Source organism: Denticeps clupeoides, chromosome 2, assembly GCF_900700375.1.
Source record: "Denticeps clupeoides chromosome 2, fDenClu1.1, whole genome shotgun sequence".
Taxonomy (NCBI): Eukaryota; Metazoa; Chordata; class Actinopteri; order Clupeiformes; family Denticipitidae; genus Denticeps; species Denticeps clupeoides.
Genome location: NC_041708.1, coordinates 3,655,934 through 3,675,529, shown reverse-complemented (window position 1 = coordinate 3,675,529; position 19,596 = coordinate 3,655,934). Strand labels below are relative to the sequence as shown.

General features: G+C 44.6%; 1 protein-coding gene across 42 annotated transcripts in view; it reads left to right on the top strand.

The window, feature by feature from the left end:
- Positions 1–19,596, top strand: part of ank3b (ankyrin 3b) — a 107,889-nt gene that overhangs the window by 72,001 nt on the left and 16,292 nt on the right. For 16 of the 42 annotated variants that reach the window (XM_028963360.1, XM_028963343.1, XM_028963487.1 and 13 more), the window contains 20 exons: positions 341–439; positions 534–632; positions 1,386–1,481; positions 1,749–1,821; positions 1,970–2,029; positions 5,271–5,394; positions 6,508–6,519; positions 8,246–8,348; positions 9,017–9,061; positions 9,491–9,600; positions 10,797–11,021; positions 13,840–13,994; positions 14,690–14,901; positions 15,011–15,218; positions 16,512–16,608; positions 16,698–16,926; positions 17,078–17,203; positions 17,359–17,481; positions 17,961–17,987; positions 18,834–18,915. In XM_028963360.1, the coding sequence (XP_028819193.1) occupies positions 341–439; positions 534–632; positions 1,386–1,481; positions 1,749–1,821; positions 1,970–2,029; positions 5,271–5,394; positions 6,508–6,519; positions 8,246–8,348; positions 9,017–9,061; positions 9,491–9,600; positions 10,797–11,021; positions 13,840–13,994; positions 14,690–14,901; positions 15,011–15,218; positions 16,512–16,608; positions 16,698–16,926; positions 17,078–17,203; positions 17,359–17,481; positions 17,961–17,987; positions 18,834–18,915 (2,305 nt within the window). Of the gene's footprint in view, positions 1–340; positions 440–533; positions 633–1,385; positions 1,482–1,748; positions 1,822–1,969; positions 2,030–4,649; positions 4,773–5,270; positions 5,395–6,507; positions 6,520–8,245; positions 8,349–9,016; positions 9,062–9,490; positions 9,601–10,796; positions 11,022–13,839; positions 13,995–14,689; positions 14,902–15,010; positions 15,219–16,511; positions 16,609–16,697; positions 16,927–17,077; positions 17,204–17,358; positions 17,482–17,960; positions 17,988–18,833; positions 18,916–19,596 lie in introns of those variants that run through there. The other 26 variants (XM_028963315.1, XM_028963586.1, XM_028963323.1 and 23 more) reach the window with 18 other exon arrangements.

Genomic DNA, 19,596 nt, shown 5'->3' with positions numbered 1-19,596 from the left:
TACATACACCGCGTCCTGGGGAAATCTCATTGTGGGACTGGATCAAAGTGGCTGTAACTCTGCACCACGGCTAAATTTCAGAAAGAGACTTCAGATACAGGATTTTAAAAGAAAAAAAATCATGTCAGGGGACCTTTTAATTCTATACTGTATGTTTTATTTCATTTTTACTTGTATTCTATTTGTATTGGTTGAAACCCAAACGTTATCTCGCTGTACTTGCACAGTGACAATAAAGGCATCTATGGATCTATCTACACAGCAACACGATCAATACACTCAGAAGCTCGAATGTGGGAACTAGCAGTACAAACAGTGATGTTTCTTCCTGTTGCTGTAGATGGCATACACACCACTTCATGTAGCCAGTCACTATGGCAACGTGAAGATGGTCCATTTCCTGCTGAAGAACCAGGCTAAAGTGAATGCCAAGACCAAGGTGAAGTCCCGCACGTTCGACCCATCAACTCCCTTAAAAAGGTCAAGTTCGTTTCTGCAATGAGTGTTTTTTTGTTTTTTTTTATGTTCTACAGAACGGATACACGCCACTCCACCAGGCTGCACAGCAGGGCCACACCCACATCATTAACCTGCTGCTGCAGTACGGAGCCTCGCCTAACGAACTCACAATGGTGAGACGGCAGCTGTCATCACGCTTTGCTTTAAGGGGATGCATGTGGCAGTATCACAGGAAGATATGGGGAGGGGACCTCAAACATGGTCATCCTGGTGCAAAAGGAAGCTGAAATGCCTTGTCCATGTTGCCCAATCTTAGGCAAGAGTCAGGTAACCCCGATCATATGGCAGCCCCGCCCACAATGTAGGAGCTGTAGCCAGTCCCACCAGCCAAAGCTGTCAGTCTTGTAATTTCCTAATACTTGAATATTTGAATATACATTTTACGCATGTTGCTGTTTGCATTTACATTTACAGCATTTATCAGACGCCCTTATCCAGAGCGACTTACAATCAGTAGTTACAGGGACAGTCCCCCCCTGGAGACACTCAGGGTTAAGTGTCTTGCTCAGGGACACAATGGTAGTAAGTGGGATTTGAACCCGGGTCTTCTGGTTCATAGGCGAGTGTGTTACACACTAGGCTGAAAGAATTAATATCTTCCTGCAATATGGTTTGGAATGAAATGTGAATTGAAACCCTCTACTGCAGCCAACCAGAAGTGGTGCTAGACCTGCTGTAGTTTCATTGTCTAGAGAGAATGTGGGGTCCAGGTCCCCCCTCCGGTCGATTTCTTTGTCAAGTAATAAGGAAAAAGCAATGACCTAAGGTGGCATGAGTTCTAAAACTCATCATCTATATCAGGGCGTACTGGTGTTCTGCTTGCTGGCCTTTCCATTTACCTTTAACCCAATGCTGTTTATCTGCAGAACGGAAACACTGCCTTGTCCATCGCCAGGCGTCTGGGCTACATCTCGGTGGTGGACACGCTGAAGGTTGTGACTGAGGAGACGCAGACCACTGTGGTGAGCGTCTTCTTTGATAAATTAGACACTTCAAGCCGTGGAGCAGTTCTAGTGAAGTCTGTTCTCCGTCTGCGAAGGGAATAGAATAGGAAAAAAATCGCAATTTAGTTTTATTAACATTAACAACATGAAGTGGGTCTGCAAATGGAAGCAACAAGTCAGGACTTTCATCTGGGACGGGTCTTGAAGGAGGTTGGCAGAGAGAGCGACACCAAATGTGCCAACAAGCTGCAGGGCAACCTCTGAACTGTCCCTCTTTTTCCACAGACCGTCACGGAAAAACACAAGATGAACGTTCCGGAAACAATGAACGAAGTCCTGGACATGTCTGACGATGAAGGTGGGCCATGCATTCATTTCTCGCCGTTATTAGCCTTGGCTGCACGCTCATCTATGCCATAACCATCTGATCCATCTGTTGTTACTCATAACATGCTTCTCTCCATACAGTTCCAAATACTAACGCTGTATTTATTCCAAATACGCAGTTCGTAAAGCCAATGTGCCTGAAATGCTCACTGAAGACTATATTTCAGATGTTGATGAAGGTATTTATTTCCATACGTATACATATATATATATATTTATACAGTTTTTCACCGTAGCCTGTGCAAGTGCATCCTTCTCTCTGGATACTAATGGCGAGCTTAATTCTCCCTCTTGTCTGTCCAACGCTCATGGATCCTCAGCCTTGTCCTAGGATCCATGTCGTGCTGCTGCTGCTTTGTTCTTTCTGCTTCCGGGGGTCTTTTCTCGAGCCGTACGTGCCCAGAGAGGCCAAACTCCGGACCATTGTCAGTTCAAACACGTCCCGGCCAGACTCATGGGCTTTTAATGGGACTGGGCCGGCCTGCGAACGGCTTGGCGGCGGATAAATGATTCGGCCCAACTTCTGTTTTCCCTCCCCCTGTCCCCCTCAGTCAGCAGTCCAGTTTGACCTTTTCGCCGCTGACAGTCTGCAAACCGCTGAGATTTGTGCAGGCGCCGCCTTTACTGACACATGAACGGCTGAAAGCTTCTACGTGCCCACAGCAGTTTACCGTTTCAGCTTCATTATCGGTTTGTGCCGCATTTTCCACCGGCGATAACTGGCCCCCGGGACTTTGACGCAAAGAAAAAAACGCAAAGGAACCTTCATGCAAAATAATAAAAGTAACGAGGGAAACATAATCCTCCGTAAATTAAATTCCGGCCCACTGTAAAGAACCTGAAGCGAGACACGGGACTCTTTGATGCGTTCTTCGCACACGCCGCAAAAGCGTGGAGCCGCTCACGGTCCGGTGATGCCCGGCAGATTCCACTACGCTCCGCTGGATGTGCACCGCCCCAGACCCGGGCCTGGAGGGGGCTCGATGGGGGGGGGGCGGTGTCGGGTTTGCAGTGCGTGGACCGGAATGGAACCGAACTGAACCGGCTGTGAGGTTGTGTGTGTGTGTGTGTGTGTGTGTGTGTGTGTGTTGTGGCTGGTGTACAGTTACCGACAGAGGACACCGCTGCCCGGGCAGTAGATTCCACTGACGTCACTGATGGAAAGACTGGGTTTAGCTGTTGCCTGTGTGTGTGTGTGTGTGTGTGTGTGTGTGTGTGTTTGTGTGTATAAATAAAAAGATTAATAATCATTTCTTTCCGGCAGCGGGAAAACAGCAGTATGCTGCTGGATTACACTGCAGTGGCGTGTCTGTGTGTCGGTAAATTGGGGGGCCGTAGCGAATTTCGTTTAATGAGTAGGAGCAGGTGTGGCTGCGGACTGTGGGTGCGGTTGACCCTTTTTTATGGTACTGGGGGTGCGTTTCCCGAAGCATCTTGGACCCTACAGCTGCGCTCTTCTAGCTGTCTATATAGTGAAAGTGAAAGTAAAAGTGAAGTGATTGTCATTGTGATACACTGCAGCGCAGCACACGGTGATACAACGAAATGTGTCCTTTGCATTTAACCATCACCCTTGGTGAGCAGCGGGCGGCCGCTTTGCTCAGTGGCACCTCGGCAGGATGGGGATTCAAACCGGCAACCTTCTGGTTACGGGCCAACACTGCCCCATTTATAATGCTATGCAATGCGCTGTTCAGTTGTTTCCTTTTGTGACACAAAGGGACATATTTTCCTAGTACTAAATACATTAGTGCATGGGCTATGCTAACTATTGTGACAATAACACAACAAATTACAACCAACCAGAAGATGAACCTTAATGACATTTTTGTAAACACTGTTTTAAAAGGGGAGGAACCTGTTGGCATGATTGACAGCCCTCACACACCCTACTTCCTTGTTCTGGACTATTTAACCCCCTCCTGTCAATATGTCACACCCCCAGGTGTAGCGCAGAATCCATCTCCTCCCATTGTCCTTCGTTTCCCTCCATTCTCTACACTCCCTTAATTATTTTTACGTATTTCAAATGCAATCTATTTGCATCTCGGGACCAAATTCATATTATCATCACTTTAATTACTAGTGAATGTGACATTACTGCATGGGCCCCATTTGGCCTTCCTTCTCCTCTCCGCTTTTTCCATTCCTCTTCCTTTTATATATATCAGTTCCTTAGCTGGGTGATGTGAGGAACATGGTCCGTGTAAGATCCTGTCACCGGCAGCCCGATTCGGAGGGTCTGATATCACTACACACTGGTTTATACGTTGGTTTTGAACAAAAACGCTGATGTAAATCACCGCAAAGTAGCTACCCCTCAAAATAAGAGAAAAGATTCTGGTCAGATGACCCCTCCTGAATCACGGCACCCCCTGTACTTGTGTGTGTGTGTGTGTGTGTGTGTGTGTGTGTGTGTGTGTTCATTCATTCATTCCACTTTGGAAGCCCCTTTGTTCCCGCCCGTGAAGGCTTGAATTACAGCACACCTAAAGAATCAGCAGCATTACCATAGAAATAGGCCCCTCCCCAGTCCGCCTTCTCATGCCCCACCTGCTGGGTTGCCGTGGCTGCGGAACAGAGGGAGACCTCCAATCCAATCAGAAGCGCCCGTGTGACCCCGTCCTGTACAGTGATGGCCGTGTGCCCTCGCTTTGTCGCTTTTACACACACACACAGTGGTCTCTCAGGGGGAAGTGACAGCTTCGGCTGCAGGGCATCATGGGAGTTTGACGCTGCTGATTGCAGAGAGGCTAGATTTACTAGGACCCGCCCCACCCCGGGCCCGGCTGCCCCTATCCGTCACGGAACGCCGCGTTGCACCGCCTGCTATTCCTGTGTGGGATTTACCCCGAGCAGCGGGGCTGAACCCCGCATAATCTTACAGGTCGGCCCTCGGACGAGGCGGGAGAAAGCTGAGCTGTGAGTGTGTGTGTGTGTGTGTGTGTGTGTGGTTACTCTTGCAGGAAAGTTTGCTGCCTGGGACGGAACGTTTTCGGGTCTTTTTTCCGTCCGGTGCGGGGGTAAGATTCGTGGCGGGAGAGACAGAGAGAAAGTGAGGAGGGTGCAGCGGGAACGGGGGTGGATTTGGGGGGAGGGTTGTCATGGCGGAGATCTTCAGGCTAATTTCCCTCTCTCTCTCTTTCTCCTTTTCTTACGTCCTGTGTGTGTGTGTGCGCCCTGTCATTAACCTCCCGTTTGCTTCACGTTTACTCTCTAACGGCCCATTGCAACATCCCCTCTTTCCTCAGAGTGATCACATTTGACCTCCTTTCCTCTGCGCCTTCTGGACTTTTCCGAAGTTTTTCCCGTTTAAACGGGGGTGTCCCAGGGTTCCCGGCAGCCCTGTTGACACAAGGCTGTCGCGGCGCGAAAGAAAACTCGTGGCGTCCGGGATAACCCCGCATCTGTGTCGCGCAGGTGAGGATGCGATGACGGGCGAGACGGACAAGTACCTGGGCCCGCAGGACCTCCGCGAGCTGGGGGACGATTCGCTCCCACAGGAGGGCTACGTGGGCTTCAGCGTGGGAGCGCGCTCGGCCAGGTAACGGAACCCGTTCCTGCGCGTGGATCAATATTGCAAGTATTCCTTCCTCAATAATTCACGAAGGTTCCTCACGAGTCTGGCATATGCCGCGTAGGCATGATTGTAGGCATCTTCTGCTCAGATGAAGCTGATGCTGCCATGCTGTTTGTGGACTGCAAGTTGTCATGTCATTGTGATGCATTCACTTCCTCAAACTGCTGTGAAAAAAAATGTATGTCATTTTTGAACAGATGGCGGCAAGGGCATCTCAGCGTCGTAAAATGTTAATATTTGCGTCTTTTTTCCAAAGGTAACAATTTGATGGCACAAAGTAATGTAATGGACCTGACATGCTGGAATAATGTAGCTTTGTGCGCAGAATCACTTTTAAAAAGGGGGTCTAAAGGTACCAGACTTATCGATCCCCACGACTCCATAGCTATAAGCCACGCCTGACAATTATGGCCCATCGGAACGTCTGCACTGGACAATCAATCCAGTACGCACAGCGGATTAGCAGGAAATCAAGAGTCTTGTCTGGTTTCATTGCCCCAAGCGTTGGTGACACAAGCTCGTGGTCCGAGGCGGTCCTTCCTGCGTGTCAACTTGCTTTTCACCGGAAAGCAATGTTTGCAACTGGCATTGGTCAAACCTGGTGTACACAATCCTTGGGGCTAATGAAGGCCTCGCTGGATGGATGCCATGCAGATGTTCTCTTTCTCTGCCTGCATTTTTCTCGATCCTCTGTCACGGTCTGCTGTTCTTAGCTTTCTGGTCAGCTCTCCTGGTGAATGATTGTGGGTGAAAAAAGAATCAATTTACAAAACTACCAAAAAGAATGCCGTGCCATTGCATAACAACCCAGTAAATGTCCCGATTCATGTGTATAATATAGAGATATTTTTGCTCCTGTAATGTTTATTTGTTTATAGATTATTTATAGATTATTTGTAATGTCTCATGCGAGCCTTGTGACAGAGAATATCGAAATGCAGATGCAGACCCATTCAGAAGCGCGGCATTTCTGCTTGAAGCCTCGCTGATTTGTTGCTTCTCTCCTGTTTTTCTCGTTTTTCCCCCCACCCTCCCCCCCGCCGCTGTCGAACGTTTCTGAACTATTGCCTACTTTAGCCCTAAAGTCAGGTAAGAGGGCATGCCAGCCATACAAGCCCGTGGATGTGCGCCCTCTCGCGCTCCCGAGTGCCCCGCCCATGACAGCTCCATAACCACATGTGTCTTGTGCCGTGCTTCGTGTCTCGTAACTCGTCCGGGTGCAGAAAGGGGGGCAAATGTTTGTGGAGAGTTGTCATCAGTGTTGGATAAATGTTTTTTTTTTTTTTTTTTTTTTTGTGGGATTCATTCAGGTTCAGAAAGCAGAAGTTCTGCTTTGTTTACATTGTAGAGATAAGCGATGATCTGAATGATCAAGTCTACAAATAAAACACATGGAGGACTTCTACATTCTGCGTAGGGATGGGTACCAAATAGGATCGGCTTTTAAATAAATCATGATTAGGTCCTTATTGGTTTTAAAGCCAGTTTAGGGTCATTGAGGCATTAGGAAAACCAGAAGTGGGGCAAAATTTTCTAAATTAAAGGTAGCTTAGCGATTTACTTTCTGCTCAGCTAACAAAAGAAGCGAATCTTTGGTAAACATAGAAGATAAAAACTCAATTATTAATATGTATTAATATTATAGTATACAACATATTTTGAAATTAATTTAAATTTAAATAATAATGGAAAATCTAAAAAAATAAAATGAACAAAATGTGGGCCTGAAAAGCCTAATGATACCCATCCCTGATTCCAATTTTCACCACCCCCCCCTGGTATTGTGTGGAACGTCCGGCTCGGCTGATTGGTTGAGCTCATTCTCTGTTGTTCCAGGTGTCGCGTCCTTCAGCCTGGCTTGTGTTGTGATGAGATGCTCCACCATGTACCTTCCAGGGATTAGAGTGAACAGTTGCTCACTGCTAACAGAATGAACATGTCAAAATAAAAGCCTTCTTAGCGTTTGGTACTCATGAGAGAAAGCACATGCAAATGCCAAGAAGTACATGTTGACAAGTTTACGTTTTATTTTAGCCACTCTAGATGCATCTTGGCAACCTTGTATGTAAGGCAGGCACTGCCCTGCTTCCTTACAGCATTGAGCTGCAAATGGAAACCTATTTGCGTCTCTGCAGTAAAAACAAGTGATCTCATTCGGAGTTGTTTAAAGATAAATGTTTTATTTGTTATTATATTATATGTGTAAAATTATTTAAATGAAATATATTATATTATTTATTAATAATAAAAATTAAAGTAGCCCTAGGATCATTACTCTTAATAAGAATAAGAATAATAAATAACATATTTAAAAATGATGTTATATTTTATAATGTTATAATTTTAGAATCTAAATATTGCATATACATACATACATACATCTCCTAAAATTATATTTGCATTATACATAACAGCTCATTCATTTTTTTCTGATTTCATGGAAGGGTCGTTTGTGAACATTTCAAATGCTGTACAAATTCCCCCTTCGTTTAAAAAGCCATTTGACGTTTAAAAACCCCATTTTCTCTGTTTTTTGTGTCTTCAGCCAAACAGAAACACACATGTGCAAATCTCCATGTTCATCTTCTACACACTTCTGTCGTGTGATGTGACATTGTGTTTGTGAGCTGTGCGCCACGCCCCTGGAGGTTGCATGCAGTAATTGCCATTTTTTTGTTTGTGTGTTTGTGTGTTCGTGTGTTTTTTGTGTGTTCATCTCACCATCACGACCCCTCCCCGCCCTTCCGTCTCCCTCCCTCCTTACCCGACCCACCCTGCTCGCCCCTGTGTGTGGTAAACGCATAAAACACCGCAGCCTCCGCTCCTTTAGTTCGGACAGGTCCAACACGCTCAACCGCAGCTCCTTTACCCGAGACAGCATGATGATTGAGGAGATCCTGGCGCCTACCAAGGACATGGTAAGACCCCTCGCCACTGAACTTTTACACGTGCTCAGACAACCACAGAACAAATAAGGAATCCATACACAGCACTGTGCCATCACACCATATATTCAAGCACAAAGGATAGTTTATAAAAACAGTGGCAGAAATTTGGCCCAGGATAAATTCTGCCAATAACAACACATTTTCCCTATTTCTTGAATTTTGCAAGCTCGTATGGTGCAAAGATGCGCTAGCGGCACCATAACCACTATAACTTCTGTAGATTGTAAAAAAAAATGTTTTAATGATGTCTGTCTGACGTTTTCTCAGCAAAGCAGAAGCAGTCCTCTGAAAAGGACAAACAGACCTACTAGTAACAGTTCCATAAATCGTTTAACCAATCTGTTCAACGATCTGATATGAATTTTTTTTTTTCCCAATTGTGACGCAGTGTCGCGTCGTCCCAAGGCATGCCACTGAAATTATTTATTCCAAATTAATGAATTATTCTCATTAACCTTTGCACGGCACAGTCACATATACGGAACCATACCGCCAGTTGATGACATTTTCAGCTAAACATTTGACTTTCACGCAATGTTTTAGTTGTTTTTTTGTGTAACCTTATACCTTATTGCCAGTAAGCGCGGGCAGAATAATTAAAGATTTTGTCTCCTCTTTACCTCTTTCGAATGCTTCAGGGCATCTGTAAAGAAATGCCCTTCCTCGCTGACCCCCATGATAAGGTATAGCTAATCTGTCACCTTACAGATCCCCGCGTCTGATTTCGCCCAAATCCGCTCCACGTTCATCGGCTGCTGGCTTTTCTGTCCTTGTTGTTTTTTATCTTTTTTTATTAAGTTCCACCTTTTTCTGGATAACACAAGCGGGTCAGCGTCCCTTAAATCTGGACAAAACTGACCGAGGTCATCCAGCTGAAACTTTGCGGGAACCCAAGATTTCCTTTTCAGTGTCTCTTTATTTTGAATCGTGGCTTTGAACCTTGTTTTGCTCGTCGCTTTTTGCATCTAGGTTTCTCTGTTTCCCTCGCACATTTGTCTGGACGCACGCACAGTCAAATGAACGCTCCCTGCTGTTAGTAGGCCGGCGTTTCTGCTTGGCGGGCCCGTGTTGAAGGGAGTAAGCGGGACCTAAGCACCTCGTTCTCTCCGCAGCACCTCGCGGCGGCGGCCAGAGATCACGACACGGACTCCGTGCGCCGCTACAGCTGGACAGCGGACACCCTGGACAATGTCAACCTGGTGTCCAGCCCCGTCCACTCAGGGTAAGAAGCCTTCTTTATAAATGTGTGTGTATTTCAATGTGCATTGGAGGACAGACGGCTGTCTTTTATCTGGGGTGCTAGCTGGTCATTTGGTGGAACGTTATTCGTTTGGACTAGTTTGAATCTTTTCAATATATATATATATACACCTGGTTATATAGCATTGCTCGTAATAATTGCAAAATTGCAATTATCAGGACAAAATGTTATTGTGTATTGGTGTAATGGTCTTTCATTTAAAAATGATTGAAAAGTATATTTTTCAGCTGAAAGCTGAAAATATATACCGGTCTTTTCCCTTCTTTGCTTTAGCTCTTTGTGATTTAACAGTACAGTACCATGCTTTACGTTTGTGTTGATTGTTAAAACCTCTTTGATTTTTTTTTTTTTGCCCCTCTGGTTCCATTCTTTTTTTTTTACAGCTGCTCCCCTCCATTTCCGCAGTATGACTCCAGGTGACACTCTTGTCCTATGACTGGTTTCCTCTCTTCTTTGTCTATGCCAACTTCTCATTTAAAATTTTAGACACACTTTGCAGCCAGAACTCTTCAGCCTGTTAAAACGTAACCTGAAGATTTGTTGTGGAATTTTGCACTTGTTTCAGTAACTTCACCCATTTTTTTTTATTTAACTGCTGGGATCCAGATCCAACATGATTCCTTCCACTTTGCCTGGGAGTCGTGGTCACCACTGGACTGAAGGACACTGCTATTTATGTGTCAATGCATATCAGTATTTGATTGGATTGAGGCAGTCACACGATCCCTGACTGGCGTTTCAGCGCAGTTTAGTTTTGACAGAGTGCCCATGTGAACATAACCATTGTAGGTACTGTACAAAATCATTTGGTAAGACTCCTGTGGAAGTCTCTTGCCAGAAAATATGAATTTGAACCATGACTGTGAAAAACGCTTTGAACTCAGGGCTTCACAAGAAAATCTTTATCGCTTGTTACTATTGGGTGGTCTGTCCATTCATTTACCATTTTTGTTGTGTGGCTACATATGTTCACAGAGGCAGGCTTGAGAACTCATAGCATGGTTTCTCTCTTTACTTTTTTCACACACACTTTCTTCTCTTTGACGGTTTTCGGTGTGTTTTTTTACAAGCACAGCATGGGATGCAAACTCATTGCTTGAGACATGGCAACCCTCGCCCTGACACTCACTTCCATCTTTCTGCCTCTTCTCTTCCAGATTCCTGGTCAGCTTCATGGTTGACGCCCGCGGCGGGTCCATGCGGGGCAGCCGGCACAACGGCATGAGGATCATCATTCCGCCGCGCAAGTGCACCGCGCCCACACGCATCACCTGCCGCCTGGTCAAGCGCCATAAGCTGGCATCGCCGCCGCCCATGGTGGAGGGAGAAGGCCTGGCCAGCCGACTGGTAGAGGTTGGCCCGGCTGGAGCCCAGTTCCTCGGGTGGGTCCTCTGTTCTGTGGCCTTTCAGGTCCTCCACGTCCCTCCCACTGTCATGCTTGTCCATGGAGACCCCATCCACGTGGTTATAGGTTGCCAAGACGTGCATTTCTTTTGTTTTGTTGAATTATTTTGCCCATCATTGGTGCCATGGCGACAGTGATAAAACCCATCTCTAAAGTCACAAGAAAGCAATGAGTTGTATCGCTACATGATACCAGTCCTTTTGTTGCTTTCCAAACATTGGAGGAGATGACAGAACCAGTGAGCCAAACTCATCACCCGCAAACGTCTTGGACCAGATTTTTGTCAGCATATTAGAGCAAGTAGTAGCCTAGTGGATAAGACACTTCACTATGAACTTCACTAAGTCACAGGTTCGAACCCCACTTACTACCACTTTAACTTTACTTTTTACTTTACCATTGTGTCCCTGAGCAAGACACTTAACCCTGTGTGTCTCCAGGGGGGGACACTTAACCCTGTGTGTCTAAGGGTGTCTGGTAAATGCAGTAAATGTATGTAAATGTAAGCAACGGGACTGATCACATGGTGCTGGAGCGCCGGTCTGGTTACGTGATGTTCTGTTGCTCTGTGTGTGTAGTGAAGTCCATGCAGGAACATGGGCCTCCTGCAGGACTGACGTTTTTTGTTTTGTTTTGTTTTTTAATTCCTGTCTCTTATCGCTGCTTGGACGTTATTCAGTAAACTCCACCTCCCCAGCAAGCTCCCATTGCTTAGTGATGGGGAGAACTTGGTTAGCCGAATCCTGCAGCTGGGGCCACGAGGAACAAAATTTATTGGGTAGGAGCGTATGCTTAGAAAAGACGCAAAACTCTTCATGCAAATGCAATTTTTCTTTGAATATGTATTGTTACTATCATGATCGTTTAATTTCTGGTCACCTCCATGGAATTTTTTGGTGCTTTCAGATGGCCGGAGAGCCTCTGAAACCTGATCATGTTGGCTTGGCCCCATATGGCTATGCTGTCTGGTTTGCGCTTGCCAGGGCATGGACCCATCCCACCGTTCACAGCTTCCATCCTCTTCATTTGGACCAAGCTTATTATGGGCGGCATTTTCACTGTGCTAGGCTACATGCAGTTCCCACAGAAAAAAATGCAATAATGGGGATTACATCTGATCAGAAAATTGGCTATTTCACATTAAAAATTATATCAAATGATGCAAGGTGGGAATTTATATAACATTAAATAGTCAGTGGGAACTATTCAGCATCTTGGAGACACACAAATGGATCCAAACCACCACAAGCTCAACCCACTGAAAACAATGCATTACCTTTTGCCAAAAAATATGAATATTTTCATATTTTTTAAAGAAAATATTATAGTTGCATATACAATTGTATTATTTCTAAATGAAAAATGTATTATTATCAAAATGCATGGTTAATTCCTAGTAGGAAGACATATAGCATTGGTGGCAGTTGCATTAGCTGCAATTAAACATTCAGTAAAATAATACTTAATAAACCGGTCCAGTAGTAGAATATTAAAGCAGCTTATCTCTTATCTGAGAAATGTAGAACTTTTTTCCATCATGAACCTGAACTGATTGTTGTCCAGAAACACATGCATGGCTAAAATGTATGAATGTATATTTGAAATTATATACATTCAGTTCAATACAGTTCAATACATGCAGGAATTTTAAGAATGTGTTATGTTTCGTACATTTACATTTATAGAATTTTATCAGATGCCCTTATCCAGAGAACATTATATTAAAGGATTGTAATTACAGGGACAGTCCCCTGAAGACACTCAGGGTTACGTGTCTTGGTCAGGGACACAATGGTAGTATGTGGGGCTTGAACCTGGGACTTTACAGTCTCCTGGTTCATAGGCAAGTGTCTAACCCACTAGGCTACTAACACCCATTTTTTTTACTACCATTAAAACCAACTCTTTTAAAGCTTTAAACTTACAAAACTTTAGTTGGGCAGCTGGAATGGAAAGTTGTGTGATATGTGGTCTGGACTGTGTATCTGATTCAGTGCCACAGGTCCTGCTTTTCACACCGTCCGTCATTCAGGAATCTAGTTAGTGTCTCATAAGACAAGAGTGTGACTTTCACAGGCACTGTGAAGAGACAGAACTCAGCCGCCCTGTCACACAGCTGTCTTTTAAATGGAGGCACCTTTATTAACATTGCATTCCTCAAAATAGCCCAGGGAAAGTAAATATAGTCGTCTGTTTGGTTGGTCGCTGAAGGTCAAGCCGTGTTCTGCTATGTAAACCTGCTGCTGTTTCGCCCCGGGCCGCTTCTACTGCTGCAGTGAAATGGTTAAATATTATTTCAGGGTTTTATTTTGTAGGTTTGTCTCACACGTTATTCTTTGTATCGGTGTAAGTCTTACCAAAAGGCCATAAAAATCTCCATCCTAACATACATGTGGATTGTAGATTGGTTTGATTGAAACCAGTGCAAATGCCCTGTACCATCGTATTTATCGGATTTATTTGAGTGGCATGTCTCAGACTGCTTGATGGTATATTATTTCATGTCCATAAAGGGGTGGCTGAAGCTGAAAGCTCACAGACGGGTATCGGGAGGTGTATTCGGCAACATAATTTCTCAGCCACAGCGCTGTACGGACGTATTCCTGGAGGACCAGAGCTCATCAGTCTTTTTCTTTTGTTATTTTTTTTTCTGCAAGTCCCTTTGTCTCTTGTCACCTCCCCATCCCTTTCCCGACCTCCATGCATTCATAGCTCTGTGACTGTACTCATGTCGGTGAGTGATCGCTGTTCTCCCTAAAAAGACCTGTGTGGGGTTTTTTTTTTTGACCCTGCAGGCCTGTGATAGTGGAGATCCCTCATTTTGGCTCGATGCGGGGCAAAGAGCGCGAGCTGATCATGCTGAGGAGCGAGAATGGGGAGTCGTGGAAGGAGCATCAGTACGACTGCAGGACAGAAGACCTTAACGCACTCCTCAATGGCATGGATGAGGGTATGAGGGCGACCACATGAAAAATCCCTGAACAAAAGACCGTTACAATTGTGATTTCACATATCAATATATCATTTACCAAGTAGTTACAAGTCTTGTTGCTCACACATGCAACTCGGTGTTGGCGGTGCCGGCCAAGTGAACATCTTATTTAACGGCAACAATAATTTTATTGTGCATTAACACAGTTTTTATTGTTGTTTTATTATTTAGAAAGTCTAGCTCTGAAAACAGTTACATACAAACCTTGGTGATATGTTGATCATTATGTGTTTCACATGAACTGGAGCAGAAGACAAATGACAGAAAAGAGAAAAAGGGAAACGAAACGGCCCTATTTTTCCACAAGCTCAAATCTGGCCACCCTAGTTTATTTTTGTGTGCCAGTATTACAACTTGGTTTTCTGACAACATCTACAGTTAACATTGGTTAATGAACTAGTGCAATAGTGCAGTTTTTCTGCTGGGACTTATTTTATTCCCTTTTTATTTAAAAATAAAATTGCACCTAAAAATTGTATTGTACAATGTCTCATTGCTAAAATGACATTATTGAATGTTGTGCACAATAATGCAATTTATTCAACTAACTAAAGTATCGTAATCATTGCCCAACACTATATTAAAGATATATGTCATGTGAATTCAGTATATTATTACTGTAGCGTTGAGTCACCATGATCATTTCTCTGCAGAACTGGACAGTGGCGAGGAGCTGGAGAAAAAGCGCATCTGCCGCATCGTCACCAAGGATTTCCCACAGTACTTTGCAGTGGTGTCGCGGATCAAGCAGGAGAGCAATCAGATGGGCCCGGAGGGAGGGCTGCTTTCCAGCAGGACTGTGCCGCTGGTGCAAGCATCCTTTCCAGAGGGGGCGCTCACCAAGAAGATCAGAGTTGGACTGCAGGTGTGAAAGTCAGGGTTTATAATGCTGTAGAGTCATGTCTAGGCTTGCTGGTCTATAGACTTGGATTCAATATGGACACCCTGCTTTCCCCTCCAAACCTTCGCCACAGGCCCAGCCAGTGCCAGACGAGGCTGTGAAGAAGATCCTGGGCAACAGGGCGACCTTCAGCCCCATAGTGACAGTGGAACCACGGCGGAGGAAGTTCCACAAGCCAATCACTATGACGATACCCGTACCACCTCTCTCGGGTGAAGGTGTCTCCAATGGTTACAAGGGTGACTCCGCCCCTAGCCTGCGTCTTCTGTGCAGCATCACAGGCAAGAGGCCATTATCTACACATCTGGATAGTTTGTAAATGTGTATGTGTGTGTGTGTGTGTAGTGCATCTGGAAAGTATTCACAGCGCATCACTTTTCCACATTTTCTTATGTTACAGCCTTATTTCAAAATGGATTAAATAATTTTTTCCCTCGGAATTCTACACACAACACCCTGTAATGATACCTGAAAACCATTGCCATGCAGCTCAAAATTGAGCTCAGGTGCCTCCTGTTTCCCCTGATCCTCCTTGAGATGTTTGTGCAGCTTAATTGGAGTCCACCTGTGGAAAAACCACTGGACAGGCACACACTTCTCTATATACGGTCCCATAGTTGACAGTTCATGTCAGAGCACAATCCAAGCAGGAAGTCAAAGGAACTGTCTGTAGACCTCCAAGACAAGATTGCCTCGAAGCACAATTCTGGGGAAGCTTACAAAAAAATTCTGCTGCTTTGAAGATCCCAATGATCCCAGTGGCTTCCATTATCCATAAGTTCAAAACCACCGGAACTTTTCCCAGAGCTGGCCGGCCACCTAAACTGAACAATCATAAGAGCTCCAGACGTCCTCTGATTAAAGATTAAAGGCGTCACGTTTGGGAAATCCAAGCTCTGCTCATCCCCAGGTCAATACCATGTTTTTCAGCTGCAGGAACTGCTAGTCAGGATGGATGGAATGATTACTGCAGCAATGTACAGAGACATCCTGGATGAAAACCTGCTCCAGAGTGCTCTTGGGTCGACGGTTCATCTTTCAGTCTTGAATCCAATTGAACGTCTCTGGAGAGATCTTAAAAGGGCTCTGAACTGATGCTTCCCATCCAACCTGATGGAGCCTGAGAGGCGCTGCAAAGAGGAATGGGCCAGACTGGCCAAGGACAGGTGTGCCAAGCTTGTGGCATCATATTCAAAAAGACTGCCAAAGGTGCATCAACAAAGTACTGAGCAAAAGCTGCGAATGCTCATCTACATGAGACCTCTCCGTTTTTTTATTTTGAGTAAATTTGCCAAAACCTCAAGTAAACTTTATGGGGTGCTGTGTCTAGATTTCTTAGGAAAAAATGTGTTTATTCCATTTTTGAATACGGCTGTTTCATAGCAAAATGTGGAAAAGGTGATACGCTGTGAATACTTTCCGCACGTATTTTAGATATACATTGAGAGAGAGTTTGTTCTATACTTGGCTAAGCCAATCAGATTGCAGAAGGACAACTTCAATAATTCTCAGCCTTAATTTGACGAGTCTGTTAATGAAAGAGCCATACATGAAGTGACTTTTCTTCGTCGCAGGGGGAACGTCACCAGCACAGTGGGAGGACATCACTGGCACGACTCCTCTCACTTTCCTGAATGACTCTGTCTCCTTCACAACCAACGTGTCAGCCAGGTGAGTTCCAGTCGTCCAAAACTTGAGTGTCCCCAGACAACTGGAAACCAGTGGGCTTCGAACCCTGACCCTGTGTAACATGCACACAGGTTCTGGCTCGCCGACTGCCACCAGATCCCAGAGACGGTGGGCCTGGCAACCCAGCTGTACAGGGAGTTAATCTGTGTACCCTACATGGCCAAGTTTGTGGTGTTTGCCAAGATGAACGACCCGGTGGAGTCCAGCCTGCGCTGTTTCTGCATGACGGACGATAAGGTAGACAAGACCCTGGAGCAGCAGGAGAACTTTGAGGAGGTGGCACGCAGCAAAGACATCGAGGTGAGTTGGGATCTTAATTCCTCTGCTTCCTCTAATCCATCCTTCAAAATATATCTTAATAAATTGCATTACAAAACAAAAGTGTAGGAACTCAATATATCAAGACCATGCATCAAGCATCAATTTTTTTTTTTTTTTTACTGTTTTGCAGGTTTTAGAAGGAAAGCCCATCTATGTGGACTGCTATGGCAATTTGACTCCCCTGATCAAATCCGGCCAACAGCTGGTGTTTAACTTTTATGCATTTAAAGAAAACCGACTCCCCTACTGTGTGAAGGTAAGGCACAACAAGTCCTACGCTTTAATGCTGAATTGCCTATATGGAACTCATTTCCTTTTGGAAGAAGCTTGTGCCTGAATTGGATCAGTATATATGCAGTTCAGCATCAGTTTTTTGACCATTCTTTTGTTGCCTCCTCCGGATACCTGTAGGTTAGAGACAGTAGCCAAGAACCTTGTGGCCGTCTGTCATTCCTCAGAGAAGCCAAGACTTTTAAGGGTCTTCCTCAAACGGCCGTATGCAATTTAAATATCACACTGCCAGCGCTGAAAAAGGTAAGCGGACACATTGGCCATCACCGTCATACCATGTCATCTTCATGTTTAGGAAAGAGAGAGCAGCTTTTTTTCCGGTAGGGTGCAACATAGCTGAATTGTGTCTTTTATCTGTTTTGAGACCTTCTCTAGCCTTTTTTTTTTTTTTTTTTTTGTGGCCTTTTCCCTCTGACTCAGCCATTTTGATTTGGGCTGTATGCTTCTGGCTGCAGATGCACGGGTGTCGTGCTTTTCCAGTGGCTAACTTTGTGGTTGCTTCGCTGTGCTCTTTTCGTTTGCTCTGATTGCTGGCTATGTTTGATTTTTTTTTTTTGTTGTTGTACTATTTCTGTTATCTTGCTGGCTTTGCGTTAGCTTACTCTCGAGTGTGCTCTCAAACGCTCCTTTTTCACACCCTGATGTTTCTTTTTACCTGCTTTCCATTGCGTTTATCCCCCTCCCAACCCCCGTTTCTGCAATGCATCTTGGGAACCAAAAAGGATATGGATTCAGATCCTGAAGAAGAGGTAATATAATCATGCCTACGTGACCGTGTGGTGTGTCGGTGTCCAAGCAGCTTCTTTAGAGGGCTCTGCTCTGTGCCGCTGTGTCTTGCGCACTCTTACAAGATCTGCCGATTGGATGGGACCTTGCATTGGCTCAGTTTCACATTAGTCGCAAGCATCTTAAGTACTGCATGATGCTGGCATATAACGCAACTATTTTTAGTTACACCCCCTCCATGTTTGCCCCTTTCTTTTTTTGCACTTGATTCCATTTTAATTGATGCCATTATTTAGAAGTAGCATATCTATTGTAGCTGTAAATAAATCCAGATAGATGTGTGGATGCTAGTGTTGCACTGATGCTATGTTTATGTGCAGTAACTTATCATTCATCGGACGGCCAGTAATTCAAAATGTGGCTCAAAATTCTAAATTTGCAGAGAAACTGGTACTGTATCAAACACCATGAAAGACTAATTCTGTCTCAGTTAGTGCAACCGCGGTGAACCCTTGTTTCAAATAACAAATTAAAAACTACCTTACAGGTAATCTGTTTTCACGTATAAGCAGAGTGGGAAATTTTTTTAGAAAATTTGAATCTGTACAGCTATTCAGGTCAGTCCTAAAAATCCTTGGGCATCAGGTGGTTTTGTTCCTGCATTACCTGGAGTCAGGAGTGAGGACACTAACTGGTCAGTCACCTGGTGGGACCCACCCCCCCCCCCCCCACGTCTAATTAGAGAACCAGCCCTCCATATTAGCCGGTTGCATTTGTCCGGACTAGAAATCCGGAACATTGATTAGGTTTGGTTAATAGCGGCATTGCAGAGGCAGAACTGATAGGAATTTTTGTTGTTGTTGTTCCAGACTGAAAAACCCGAACGACGTCATACCTTTGCATCTCTAGCCTTACGTAAGCGCTACAGCTATCTGACTGAGCCTGCCATGAGTGAGTGTGAAATTTCACTAACTTGTTTGGGGGAAAACATGCTTGGAAATGAACATTTACTGTGTGATCATATATACATAGATTAGCATATACATGTTCCTGTGCACATATATATACAGTATATGTGTTGTGTCTGCACATTTTGCCATACACAATTTGTAAGTTCACATGCTTGTTTCAGTGCATGATTTTTTTTTGTGTGTGTGTGTGTTGCTGCGCCTGCCCACAAATACAGTTTTTAATTTTTCCTTCTCAGTCCACTGTTGAGAAATTGCCAACATCCATGATATTTTACTTTGATTGAGGTATTGCAACCTAACATCAAAGTAAAATAATTATTTTGCTTGTTTTTTTTTTTTGTTTTTTTTCTTTTCAGAAATAGTCTTGCTCTTTTTGGCTTTGTGATTGTGCAGAGTTTTCATTTGTTTTAAACAGAACTGCATGGAGGGCCGCAAGTTGAATTTCTTTTAGGTTCCTCACAGCTTGCACTGAATTGCCTGTCAACAAGAACACTCAATACTGCATGACTCTCCGAGATATTATGGATTTAAGATAAAATAGCATTGGAGCCCGTGTTCTGCCATAATATTTTTTTTCCTTTATTTTACTTGAGAAGCAAAGAGGCTTGTATACAGACTTTCTGTTTTGTCCTAACACCCCAAACTGCAGGGGGAAAAGTCA